The 14394-nt window shown below is 44.4% G+C and overlaps 1 protein-coding gene across 1 annotated transcript; it reads left to right on the top strand.

Moving 5' to 3' along the window:
• Window positions 1-1592: 1592 nt before the first annotated feature.
• lipg (lipase, endothelial) lies at window positions 1593-10608 on the top strand. The gene is made up of 10 exons (XM_060931030.1): window positions 1593-1804; window positions 2205-2389; window positions 2586-2765; window positions 6596-6707; window positions 8262-8486; window positions 8802-9044; window positions 9169-9289; window positions 9413-9628; window positions 9731-9835; window positions 10062-10608. Exons 1-10 carry the CDS (start codon window positions 1699-1701, stop codon window positions 10072-10074), a joined length of 1506 nt encoding a protein of 501 aa, XP_060787013.1. The 5' UTR covers window positions 1593-1698; the 3' UTR covers window positions 10075-10608.
• Window positions 10609-14394: the final 3786 nt, after the last annotated feature.

Below are 14394 nucleotides of genomic sequence, written 5' to 3'. Positions count from 1 at the left end.
TGAAGATATGAAGTTTATCTTCTCATGTTGAAAAACACATTTTTCATATGAACTACATCGCAGATCTGAGTGACGTATTTCCCGATATTCCACTCCGATGATGTCACTCCCAGTGTTTTCCCGCTGACTGGACATGAGTTGTCAAAATGGCGAACTGGTTCAAAATTAAAATTCTTTTCATTAACTTGTGTTTTTTTGTGTGGATGTGTCTGTATAATATAAAGAACATTACATGGTGGTGTGAAGATATGATCATGATCTTGTGTTGAGAATATTTTCACTCATTCACTTCACTAACTCATGATATACACACTCACCACTCAAAGATAAACTTCACATCTTCATACCACTGGGTAATATCCTCTATATACAGTGTACTACATACTCTAATACTCTACACACTCAGTTTGGTTAAATGTTAAATTTCATCTCATGTAAAATATGAAACATTTTCTCTGTACACATCCTGGGATATTTATACACACTCACCATGCACTTTATTAGGAACACCTGTACAGTTATCTGATCAGCCAACCATGTGGCAGCAGCACAATGATCACATCAAACATCAGAATGAAGAAAAAGTGTGAGCTGTAATTGTAGTCTGGTATTTATTACATCTTATAAACATGTTATAGATTATATACAAACCCAATTCCAAAAGAGTTGGGACGCTGTGTAAACTGTAAATAAAACAGAATGTAATGATTTGCAAATCATGGAAACCCTATATTTAATTGAAAATAGTACAAAGGCAACATATAAAATATTGAAAATGAGAAATGTTATGGTTTTTAAATATATTCTCATTCTGTATTCGATGTCAGAAACACGTTTCATAAAGTTGGGATGGGGCGTGGTCACCACGGTCTTACATCACCTGTGATATCTCATTTAAAACATTACATTCAGTGAAACTTTAATAACCCATGTATAGGTTTATATAACACACACACACACACACACACACACACACACACACACACACACACACACACACACACACACAATGACTTTAGGGATAAATCGTCCACACATTTTCATTTTAGCTATCTGCACTCCTTCTGAGAGAGAGAGAGAGAGAGAGAGAGAGAGAGAGAGAGAGAGAGAGAGAGAGAGAGAATGAACACTCAAATAAATAAAACATTGGATTTACTTAACCGAGTTATGGCAACCGGTCCCACGAAACTGTGTTAATTTAGATGTGTTGAATAGAGTTATGTGTTGAAAAACTCAACAAAACTCTATTCAATACATCTAAATGAACACAGTTTCATGGGACCGGCTGCCATAACTCGGTTAAGTAAATCCAATGTTTTATTTATTTATTTATTTTAGAGAGAGAGAGAGAGAGAGAGAGAGAGAGAGAGAGAGAGAGAGAGATAATAAAGGAAGGAGAGAGAGAATAAAGGAGGGAGGGAGGGGGAGGGGGGGAGAGAGAGAGAGTTTCCCCCATTCATTCATAAGTTCAAATTCCTGGCCACGCCTGTCGAACGTACAGAAAGGGGCTCGACCAATGAGGAGGCGTGAATCGGGTCGCGCGGATCTGCTGATAGTCAGCTGACTAAACCGAGTGAATAAAAAGGTTTTGAACGGAACCTGATTCACTTCATTCATTTTCCCTCAGAGTCGCTCCGGCTGAACTCCCGCAGAGTCGCTCCGACACGCCGCAACTTCCTGTTTTAGCGCTCTGGCAGGATGGCAGTGAGGCTCGGCGCTCTGAGCCCGGTGTGTGTGTGTGTGTGTGTGGCGCTGTGCTGCGCGCTGTGTGTTCGAGGCGCCTCACACAATGAGCTCCTGGAAGGTAAGAAGCCATTTGTACACCTGTTCATTCCCCCCCCCCCCCCCCTCTCTCTCTCTCTCTCACTTCCTGAGCCCTCCATCCCGTCAGAGCAGGACACCTCCTCCGCTTCCTCCCCTTCATGCGGCTCCTCCTGAGCAGGTTCCTCAGCCTGTCCGCGGGAGGGAGTCAAACAGCGGCACTCGGTGAACCGACTCACCCGCGACACTGATTCACTGCTCGTGCTGATTTCATTACTCATTCATATTTAAATATAAAATCACTTAAATCATTGTAAATGTGACGCTGTGCTGAGACCGGTGATGAGTCAGTCACACTTGTGGCGTTATAATTTGTGTGGTTATGGAACATCTCAGGTGTGGCCTCACCTGTGTGTGTGTGTGTGTGTGTGTGTGTGTTGCAGGTGGTTTGGATATGAACTCGTCTGTAGACACAGAGCTGCTTGATTATCAGATTAAATTTAATATGCGTAAATCTGCGGATCTGGATGATGAAGGCTGTTTCCTCCAAACGGGTCACAGTGAGGCTCTGGAGCAGTGCAGCTTCAACACCACGGCCAGGACCATCCTCATCATCCACGGCTGGGCGGTCAGTACACACACACACACACACACACACACACACACACAGTAGTGAAATCATCAGTGTTCGTTGCAACTCCTGCTTTTCATCACACACACACCTGCACACCTGTTCTAAAGGATATTTTAGAATAAACACCAATAATGGTGGCGTTATACTGTAAATAATTCCTTCTCTCTCTTTCTGTATGTGTGTGTTACAGATAGGGGGTGTTTTTGAGAGCTGGATGTATAAGCTGGTTGCAGCGGTAGTGAAGCATGAGGCTGAAGCGAATGTCATCGTGGTGGACTGGCTCAGTTTGGCCCATCAGCTTTACCCTGATGCTGTCAATCACACACTCTACGTTGGACATAGTATTGCTGCACTGCTCAACTGGCTACAGGTGCACACACACACACACACACACACACACACACACACACACACACACACACACTCACTTTACACATTCAGATTGTGTGTGTAATTAATAAATACTGCTCTCACGTTGAAAGACCATGGCCTTGATTAAAGATAGGAGTAAACTCCATATTCCTGCTGTCCCCTTTCCATCACTACATCCCAAACCATTATGTAGTGTGCACTATTTAGTGTTTGTTGAGGGATCAGCAGCTTCAACAGGGCTACAACAGGGCTACATGTCCTGCACCGCTGGAGCGTGTAGGGGTGGAGCATGTAGGGGCGGAGTGATGGTTGCCAGGGGTGGAGCTAAAGGGGGCAGGCGGGGCCATTGCCCCCTAGCCGTACAGGGCTCCACCCTTTGACATTCAGGCCCTCCCAATAAATGTGCCTTCCACAATTTCATTGGAAATTCCTTGAAACCTACAAGTTTTCACATGATTACAGACTGGTTGACCTACTGTATATATCTCTCATTTTTGCTAGACATTCTTATCATGGTTAAAATAAAAAAACCCTGTGAAATCAGTATAGTTGAGGCTTTTCTTGGATTCGAGATAACTGTGAACGCATCCGCTTCTGGACTGGAGGGCCAAATTATTAGCTGCATTGAAGGGAACGGCTTAGATCTCTCCAGATGCCGTGGACAGGGTTATGACGGCGCAGCGAACATGAGCGGAATTTATTCTGGTGTTCAAGCGAGAATAGCGGAGCGGGAGCCCCTTGCTTTGTACGTGCACTGTGCGGCTCATTGTCTGAATTTGGTACTGAATGATTCTGTCAAAACTATCCCAGAGATTAGACAGTTTTATGATGTGGTTGCCAACAGTGTTAAAGGGATAGTTCGGGATTTTTGACATGAATCTGTATGGCATCCCCATCAATAGTGTCGTGCAAACACACTGACTTACCCCTGACAGCATCCTGTGAGTCCAGTTCTTGTCCAGTTTTGGTCCAGACGAAAGTAGTCCGGCAAGTTTGTTGGGGTCACAAAAGTAAAACGTTTTTTGTCTCAAAACAGTATGTGTTCAAAAGAGTGATATATTTGCATCACAAAACCGTTGCCAAATAAAAAGTCAGACCTCGAAATCGCTTGGCACTATTTTCTCTCCCTCGGTATCACTGCGCGCTGCCGCCAGGTGACAGCGAAATGCAGAGCCACTAAGCTGGTGGGAGACCAAGGCTGCACTCTATCCACGGCTTACACACGTGATGGCACGGAGGATGTGTATAGTGGCAGCATCTGTCCCCCCAGAGAGGATCTTTTCAAAAGCAGGACAGATTATAACTGAGAGGAGAAATAGAATCAGAATTAACTAGTTACTTGCAGCAATTAAAGGAATAGGTAGGAAAAGGAAGGCGCAAAGACACCGCGCAGCGCCTGAAAACGGGTTTTCAGGCGCTGCGCACCCGTTTTCAGGCGCTGCGCGGTGTCTTTGCGCCTGCAGCGGTGCTTTGCCTGTGCTGTGGCTGAAAATAGTTCCAGATATAAATTGGTCTAGTAAATCCCTTCATGTTAATTTGCGTTGATATGTGTACTCGATGTGACTGTACAAGTCATGAGAAATAATTATAAAAAATCTTGAGTTATTTAATTCACTTTTGTAACGACAATGCTAGCTGGACACGCCGGATTACAGTGACTACGCTAAGCTAACCGGGGCGTTTCTAGATCAGGACAATGGCTGGGTCGGCTACAAAACGCTTTGGCTCACTCATCCAACTCTAGGGACTGCAGGGACTGACTCAGTTTCATCTGGGGGTGGCGTACTCCTTTAAATCAAAAATAAAATCTCAGGAGCCGAAAGAGCCGGCTCCTTATAGTAAGAAGAGCCAAAAGAGCCGAAATTCCCATCACTAGTAAACAATGAATGAAACAGCCGTGGCTGTCACCTGGCGGCAGCGCGCAGTGATACCGAGGGAGAGAAAATAGTGCCAAGTGATTTCGAGGTCTGACTTTTTATTTGGCAACGGTTTTGTGATGCAAATATATCACTCTTTTGAACACATACTGTTTTGAGACGAAAAACGTTTTACTTTCGTGACCCCAACAAACTTACCGGACTACTTTCGTCTGGACCAAAACTGGACAAGAACTGGACTCACAGGATGCTGTCAGGGGTAAGGCAGTGTGTTTGCACGACACTATCGATGGGGATGCCACACAGATTCATGTCAAAAATCCCGAACTATCCTTTTAAGAGATGGGCATTACTTGGCGACTTATTGAGCCCAGAGAGCAGGGGCATAACCTTGAAACACCTCTGCCCAACCCGCTAGTCCTCCCACTACGATGCACTTGTTGCGTTAAAGTACAGATATGGAGACGTCATTAAAGCTCTCACTTACAAGCGAGAAAACGAATGAACGAGATGAGGCAGGTGCACTTAAAGGCCATTACTAAATTTCAGTTCATATTTTTAATCAGCCTTCAGACAAAGATTTGGAGTGCACTAATGCCATCTCAAAGTTACTGCAGGAGAAGACCACTGATCTCCTCAAAGCGTCTGCATTATTGCAGAATGCTGTACGAACCCTACAGGAGTACAGGGAGCAGTTTGATGAGGCAGAGGCTTCCACTCTGGCATTGGCTGTGAAATGGGGCAGTCAAACGCAATTTGTAGCCACCAGGTTGAAAAAGTGAAGCGCCACTTTGATCACCTTAGCGAAGACAGTTGGCTTTCCGATGCAGAACGTTATTTTTGGGTGAAATGTGTTCTATGCATGTCTTGATGTAATCATTCAGCAGCTGTCACAAAGGTTTGTCAGTTTAAATCGGACTGCTCATTTGTTTGAGGCTGTTCATCCAAATACGCTCCAGCATGCCAAGGACGAGGAGCTATACGAAGTGGCCCGTCGACTGTGTGATCACTATAGTCGGGATATTGACTCCAGCTTTCCTGGTCAACTAGTGTCACTTAGGGCTTGTTTCAAGGAGCAGATAGCGAGACACACATCTGTGCTTAGCCTGGCCAGGTTGCTGGTAGTAGATCATCCAGCAGTAACTTCTACATTTAGTGAGGTGTGCACGGCCTTCTTGCTTTTCTCACTCTCCCCGTCTCAGTTGCGACAGCAGAGCGCTCTTTCTCCAAATTAAAATTGATAAAAAATTATCTCAGGAGTGCAGTGGGTCAAGAGAGACTCTGTGGATTGGCCATTTTATCAATTGAGAATGAGCGAGCAAGAGCGCTTAACATCACTCAGATAGTCGCCGAATGGCTTTTTAATGACGAACGCAGGTTTGCGTGTCGGCTTTGTAGTTGAAGACGTGCTTACACAATGAGGGTGTATCATTCATGATTGCTGGATTTTGTTGTTATTTAGTGTCTATTTGGAACATAATAAAAATGAATGTAAAATACAGGCTAGGTAGGCCTATAAAAAATGAAATAATAATAATAATAAAAAAATAACTAAGTTCTGTTCTAATATAGCCTGACTATATGCCACAGGCTTTGTTTGTTTGCAATTTCTCCATGGCTAGGTCCAAAGGCTACGTTCTTAAACTGCTTTTTGTTAGATATAGCCTGAGTAGGCCTATATGCCGCAAGCCTTCTAAATTGTTTGTTTGCAATTTCGCCATGTGGGGGGGCCCTGATTGGTGTTTGGCCCCGGGGCCTTATGTGCAGTTGTTCCACCACTGATGGTTACAGTAGCAAGTGTTGGTGTGAATATAAACTGTGCTGTTTAGAGTGCACTCACTTTTACTGCACTTTAACACTCTGGTGTTCATAAAGATAAAGCAGTCTGTTAATGTGTGTGTGTGTGTGTGTGTGTGTGTGTGTGTGTGTGTGTGTGTGTGTACACATACAGGATGAACAGCAGCTGCCTCTGGAGAACGTGCATCTGATTGGTTACAGTCTGGGAGCTCATGTAGCAGGATACGCTGGAGCATTCGTTCATGGTACAGTCGGCCGAATAACAGGTATGTACACACACAACACACACACACACACACACACACACACACACACACACACACACACACACACACAGAGGAGCAGGTGTCCTCTCCTTCTTAACCCGTGGGTATTCCAGAAAGCAGTTTAACCGACTCTGAGCCTCAGCTGAGTCCTGAGATGAGAAACAGCTGATCTGAGTTCAGTGTGTGTGAGATGAATATAAAAAAAAAATCAATGGAGTTTCTATACTACAATTCACCATGGCAACCAGTGAGGAAACCCCTGGGGCATGGGGGAGTCTGAAAGCAGTAATCTATTAACTTCACATTTAATCACTTTATTTTAATATTACAGGTGAAAACTGATGGAATATTATTCAGTAAAATCCAATTTGATTTTAATTCTCTGGGCACAAATTGAACTTGACGGCAGCTGAAAGTGAAATTTCAAGTTCAGGGTTGGGCTCAGTTTGTTTAACCTGTTTTCTGGAGAACGCCCAGGTTCTGGGGGAGGAGACACCCTGCCCACGTCCAACAGCTGCTTCGGGCTCAGCAGGAGGGAGGAGGAGATTTTTTTGGGGGGGAGGAGGGTTTGAAGAAAACCTGCCAGTGAGCAGCTTCAGTTACCATGGCAACTAACCTAGAGTTTGAGTTACCTCCCTCTGGACGGGAAAACGCAGAGTTTCCTTCATCTCAGTATTTTATACACACACACACACACACACACACACACACACACACACACACACACACACACACACACACACACTAACCCTTCAAATGTTTATTACACTTGACACTGTACACTACACACTGAGGATGAGAATTAGAGCAGCAGTGTGATGCGACTGGTCTGATCAGTCATACGAGTGTGTGGTGTATGGAAAATATCCTCACAGTGGGCGGAGTTTAGTGTCTGAGTGCATTTGGGCGGAGTTTAGTGTGCATGGAGTGTGTAATATTTTAACAGGGTACACTAGAGGCGGAATGAGCCGGAGTGCCATTGGAATGAAAATTCTTCATATATTCCAGGATATTCAAAGTACATTCTAAGCATTCGAGCTGCATTCTCTTTCAATTCTTAGACGTTCAAAACTTATTTGGCGGCTATTCCGGGAGCGTTCTGACTGCATTTGAAGTGAGTTCACACAACATTCGAGGCACCTTCCGACCCGACTTCGGGTGGCATTCAGGCAGCAATCAAACTGCACTCGTACGGCATTCGAAGTGCATTCTTAATATTCCTACTGCATTCTAACAGCATTCTAGGTGTTCCTACTGTGCTCCAACTACATTTGAACTGCATTCGAAAGCTAATACACCCGCAATGTGCAAGAATCATTGAAGGCGGGCTCGAAGCGCATTCTAAGTATTTGAACGGCATTCTTACAAAGCTGTAAGAACGTTGGTCAGTTTGAAATTCCCGCCCAAATGTGGCACGAATTTTGAAAAAATTTTCATTCCGGCTGGTTTTGCTTGATTCCTGCTAATTCTGAATAAGTGTGACGGGGCCTTTAACACCTGTATGAACAGCATGCTAATGCTGATAAAGCTAATCAGCGCATATCTATCTGGCAGGGTTGGACCCGGCCGGTCCCATGTTCGAGGGGGCAGAGCCAAACAAGCGCCTTTCTCCAGATGACGCAAAGTTCGTGGACGTCCTGCACACGTATACACGTGAAGCTCTGGGCGTGAGCATCGGCATTCAGCAGCCAATCGGACACATCGACATCTACCCTAACGGGGGGGAGGTGCAGCCTGGCTGTGCCCTGGGGGACGTCCTGACCTCCGCCACCACAGGGGGTGAGAAACGCCCACACAGCATCACTATATGGTCACATGACTCAGACTTTCCCAAATATTAGTGTGTAACATTAGCATTCAGGCTAACTCAAATCCCTCAGAACTTTAACAGTGTTTTAAAGCACAGACACGAAAACACGACCCATCAATCAATCCTAATTTGGGACTGAGCCAAAATGGCTGACAGTCGGGTCAGAACAGCGGGATGAAGTGCTGAAGTTTTAAAATCTTGTAGTGAGGGTACTAACTGCTATCGGAACAGAGCCCTAATTGTTTTGTGTGTGTGTGTGTGTGTGTGTGTGTGTGTGTGTATAGGCTTTATGGGCATGATGAAGTGTGAGCACGAGCGGGCGGTGCATCTGTTTGTCGACTCTCTGATGGATCGGGAACACACGAGTTTTGCGTATCAATGCACGGGGCCGGAGCGCTTTAATAAAGGAATCTGTCTGAGCTGCAAGAAGAATCGCTGTAACACTGTGGGCTACAACGCTCGCAGCGTGCGCAAGAGGAGGAACAGCAAGATGTACCTGAAGACTCGCGCGGACACGCCCTTCGCTGGTCAGTCTCACCTGCACTGCTGCAGCAGTTTACACACCTGGATCAAACACCTGACCAAGAGCTGTGTGTGTTTAGAGTTGGTGTTTAACCCCGCCCCCTCTCACTCTGCCCCTCCCCCTCACAGGTTACCACTATCAGATGAAGATGCACATCTTTAACAGGAAACACTCAAACAATGCAGATCCCACCTTTTACATCAAACTGTACGGAGCTCACAACAACACCAACAACATCTACATCGACATGTGAGTCATTTTACACACACACACACACACACACACACACACACACACACACACACACACACGTAATGCTATCTAATGATAAACAGGTTGTGTTAAATTCCATTGTGTGTGTGTGTGTTACAGTGCTGATGGTGTGGGTTTGAACCTCACCAACACGTTCCTGGTGTTTACGGAGGAGGACATCGGAGAGCTTTTGAAGATCCGTTTGAGCTGGGAGAGTCCCAGTGAGTCCTTCTCAGCCGTGTGGAAACACTTCAAGTCCTTCTGGTCCAGTTCCTCAAGTCACAAAGTGCTGCAGGTTCGCCGCATCCGCATCAAGTGTGGAGAAACGCAGAGGAAGTGCGTCATGCCCTTATAACACGCTTATAAAGCACTGTTACACTCCTATCCACACGGGGTGGTGGAATGATGATAACCTCGTGTGTGTGTGTGTGTGTACAGGTTCACGTTCTGCGCTGAAGACATGTCGGAAATTGACATCGCTCCGGGGAATTCTCTAACCTTTGTGAAATGTCGTGACGGCTGGGAAGTGAAACCCAGGAAACGGTAAATACATGAATAACTCACCTGAGAAACGAGCCGCTAGCAAGCATGCTAATGTGCTAATCAGCAGTTAGCATGTCAGCTAGCGCACAAGGCTAATCTGTGTTCTGTAGAAATGAACAATGAACTGATTCTGCTGTGTAGAGTAGGAGGTGATTTGGGACACAACCTGTAAGAGAACAGCAGGAGTGTGAGTGATGAACTCTTCTCTTCTCTTCTCTGTCCGCAGGATCCACATGTGAGTGTTTCTTCACAGAAGTGGATGTGGATTGGGACGCGACCGCGCTCTTCAGTCTGAGCACTTTTTCTCTGTGGGAGGTTCTTTTCATAATTGGGAGTGGGAGTGGGTGTGCGCGTGTGGGTGTGTTCTTTTGATACTAATTTGTACAGGCCTATTTATTTGTGACCTTTATTTAAAATAGCCTGTGACTCTCACCAGCATGTGTGTGTGTGTGTGTGTGTGTGTGTGTGTGTGTTACCATGGTGATTGTACTGTCTTGTTTTTTATGAGATTTGTTTTTTTTTATTTATGAATAAGGCACTGCAGTAAAACTTTATTTATCAACGCTGTTGATACACGTGTGTGTGTGTGTGTGTGTGTGTGTGTGTGTGTGTGTGTGTGAGAGAGAGAGAGAGAGAGAATGTGTTTAAGGATTGTTCAGTGTTTCTGTGGGAGTGAAGCTCATGGAATCCTTCGGAGAGACGTTACCTTGAACATGTTCGTGTGTACAAACTGTTTAAAAAAAAAAGTCAATGATAAATTCATGTTTATAAAATGCTGTGTGGTGTTTTTTTGTTTTGTTTTTTTAAAATAATCTCTGCAGTTCTGTAATCAGCCAATCACACAGCAGCAGCACGACGCATCAAATCCCACAGATACAAATCAGGAGCTTCAGTTAATGTTCACAATGTTCAAACATCAGAATGGGAAACATTGTGATCTCACAGTGTGACTTTCTTTCTCTCACTGTGGTCTGGGTGTTGGTTTGATCCAGATGGACTGGTTTGAGTATTTCAGAAGCTGCTGATCTCCTTCCTGGGGTTTTCACACACAACAGTCTCTAGAGTTTACACAGAATGGTGCAGAAAACAAAAAACACTGAGTGAGTGAGTGACAGTTCTGTGGGTGGAAACAAACGCCTTGTTGGTAAGAGAGGGTCAGAGGGAAATGGACAGATTGGTTTGAGCTTTTCTGCCAGGAAGGATATAGTAACTCATATAATCACTCTTTACAACCGTGGTGAGCAGAAAAGCATCTCAGCATGCACAAAATGAGCTACAAGAGCAGAAGACCACATCAGGTTCCCCTCCTGTCAGCCAGGAACAGGACTCTGAGGCCATCATGAGCATAGACTCATTAAAACTGGGCAGAAGATGAAGGGGAAAAAATCACCTGTTTATCCAATCTTCATCTGTCGAGTTTGGGTGTGGCTCTGCTCATGTAGAAGAGTAGATGGAATAAGAAGTGTTCTTAGTTGTGAGGTGTACGGTGTGTACGCTGAGCTCAGCAGGTTTATTGAACCCTACTGTATATGGTATAGACTGGTTTATCTGTAATGTTCTGTTTATGTATCGTATCTTCGGTGGGATCTGCACACTAAACCTCATCGTACATATATAACGACAACCCCAACCCTAGCTTGAGGCATCTTATCTTTCTCAGTGTGTGCATCAGGATTCTGCAGGAAGAAAGAAAAGAAGAAAAGTTGCAAAAGCTTACATTTTTTAAACTTTAATTTTACAGAAACACCTCATGGAAGCTTGAAGCAACTACAACTCAAACCACAAGACTTGAAACTTTTCTAAAATGTTCAGATGGAGGAAAATATGTATGAATTGTTTCTTCTTTTTCTCAGTATTTCCACATGAAGCACTGATTTTTGTTTAAATCTGCAAAATGTGCCCCCTGACCATCACACCCTGATGTTCTTGTTGAACATCTCACTCCAGATTTATTCCCCTTTACTTTTATAATGAGGTCCGCTCTCCTCAGAAGGCTCTCCACTAGATTTTGGGGCGTGGCTGTTGGATGTGTGTTCATTAGTGAGGTCAGACCCTGATGTTGGGATGATGAGGCTCCAGTTCATCCTGAAGGTGTTCAGTGGGGTTGAGTTCAGTCAGGGCTCTGTGCAGGACACTCGAGTTCTTCACTCCAACCTTCACACACCACGTCTTCATGGAGCTCGCTGTGTGTACAGGAGCATCAGCATGCTGGAGCAGGTTTGGACTCTGAGTTCCAGTGAAGGGAAACTGGAATGTTTTGCAAAACCTGCTAACCTTTTAAGATAAAAAAAAACCCTGAAGAAGCTTATCTCTGCTCCCTCCATGTCCTGCTGACATGTTATGAAGTTTGCATTATTGAACACTGCATCACTCTCGTGAAAGAGTTTTTATATAAATTATTTTATTTCTGACTGAATGTTGTTTCTCATCCACTGCCTCAGCGACACTGATTGGGGCGTCTCCTCCAGACTATAGCTTCTTATTTTCTGCGAGACAAGGCAAGAAAGGGGAAGGAGTTCATCTATCTTTTCTAACTTATTCTCCTGTAACACATGCACATTTGGAGACTCCAAAACTTTTGAATATTTAAACAGACTCGAACAGACCTGCAGAAGACTCGAGTGCAGATGGTGTACAACAAAACAAGAGACTTTTCACTTTGCTTGTGTAGATCGTTATAAAAACTATAAACGTGCACTCTCAGCTGTGAGGAGAGAATATTCTTCTAATGTAACACAAAGAGAAATAATCCACATCCCTGTTTAATGCAGTTATTAAACTCACACACGACACTCCTGACAATGACTCCTCGTTCACTGCGGATGACTTTCTGAATTGTTTATTAGATTGACTTTATTAAAGGTAAAATCAATGGTCTACAATCATCTCAGAGTGATGACTGTGAAGTCTTCAGGGCTCTGATGGATGTGGCATGGACCAGCTGGACCTTCCCTGAGTTTCCCCCGAGACCTTCAGCAGCCTGGTAACTGCTTCCAAACCTACAACCTACAGATTGGACCCTATACCATCTAATACCATCTAACCTTTGAAGGAAATGTTTCCTGTTTTAATGAATCCTATTCTTATTAATGTCACTTTTCATGCCACTCTGTGCCCTCAACTTTTTAAACTGCCGTTATTAAACCACTGAGTAAAAGCCTAACCTTGACCCGCAAACTCTGAACAACTTAAGACCCATTTCTAATTTTCCTGAAAGGGCTGTCGCTGATCAAATTTCTGCCTACCTGCCAGACAACAATCATCACATAAGGTACAATAATCCAATCTCCACACTCTGTGAAGTAAACTGTTGGTGTACCCCAGGGATCAGTTCTTGCCCCTTTACTTTTTTCTAACTATATGCTTCCTCTTGGTGACATCATTTGCAAATAGAGTATTAACTTTCATTCTTACACTGATGACACACAGAGATATGCACCTGATCTTTCCCAACTCCTCCATTTAGACGCATGTCTATCAGAAATTAAACAATGAACAGGTTGAACTTTCTTCTGCTAAATGCTGATAAAACAGAGCTGGTGATTAATAGACCAGAGAAACATGAAGAGTTGTGCGAGAACTTGTGAGAATGTGAGAATTTCTCACTCGTGTGAGAACCTGAGTGTAACATTGATGACTGAAGTATTTCTGAAAGTTTGACCCTCAATGCTGTTGATACGTGTGTGTGTGTGTGTGTGTGTGTGTGAGAGAGAGAGAGAATGTGTTTAAGGATTGTTCAGTGTTTCTGTGAGAGTGAAGCTCATGGAATCCTTCGGAGAGACGTTACCTTGAACATGTTCATGTGTACAAACTGTTTAAAAAAAAGTCAATGATAAAGTCATGTTTATAAAATGCTGTGTGTGTGTGTGTGTGTGTTTTAAAATAATCTCTGCAGTTCTGTAATCAGCCAATCACACGGCAGCAGCACGATGCATCAAATCCCACAGATACAAATCAGGAGCTTCAGTTAATGTTCACAATGTTCAAACATCAGAACGCGAAACATTGTGATCTCACAGTGTGACGTTCTTTCCCTGTGGCATGGGTGTTGGTTTGAGTCCGATGGACTGGACATATGCTTCCTCTTGGTGACATAATTTGCAATGAAACTCTAAAACTGCTTTCTATATGAACAGCAGGTGGTGTAGTGGTTAGCGCTGTCGCCTCACAGCAAGAAGGTCCGGGTTCGAGCCCCGTGGCCGGCGAGGGCCTTTCTGTGCGGAGTTTGCATGTTCTCCCCGTGTCCGCGTGGGTTTCCTCCGGGTGCTCCGGTTTCCCCCACAGTCCAAAGACATGCAAGTTAGGTTGATGTGAGGCGGCCTTGTGCTGAGGTGCCCTTGAGCGAGGTACCGAACCCCTGACTGCTCCCTGGGCGCTCTGGTGTGGCTGCCCACTGCTCTGAGTGTGTGTGTGTGTGTGTTCACTGCTTCAGATGGGTTAAATGCAGAGGATGAATTTCACTGTGCTTGAAGTGTGCATGTGACGAATAAAGGGTTATTAGTTTTGTTTTGTTTTGCTTTTTTTAACAGGAAATGAGAATAGGAGCCGCAAAAACCTTG

Source organism: Neoarius graeffei, chromosome 10 (assembly GCF_027579695.1).
Source record: "Neoarius graeffei isolate fNeoGra1 chromosome 10, fNeoGra1.pri, whole genome shotgun sequence".
NCBI lineage: Eukaryota > Metazoa > Chordata > Actinopteri > Siluriformes > Ariidae > Neoarius > Neoarius graeffei.
This window is presented reverse-complemented; position numbering and strand designations above follow the sequence as displayed.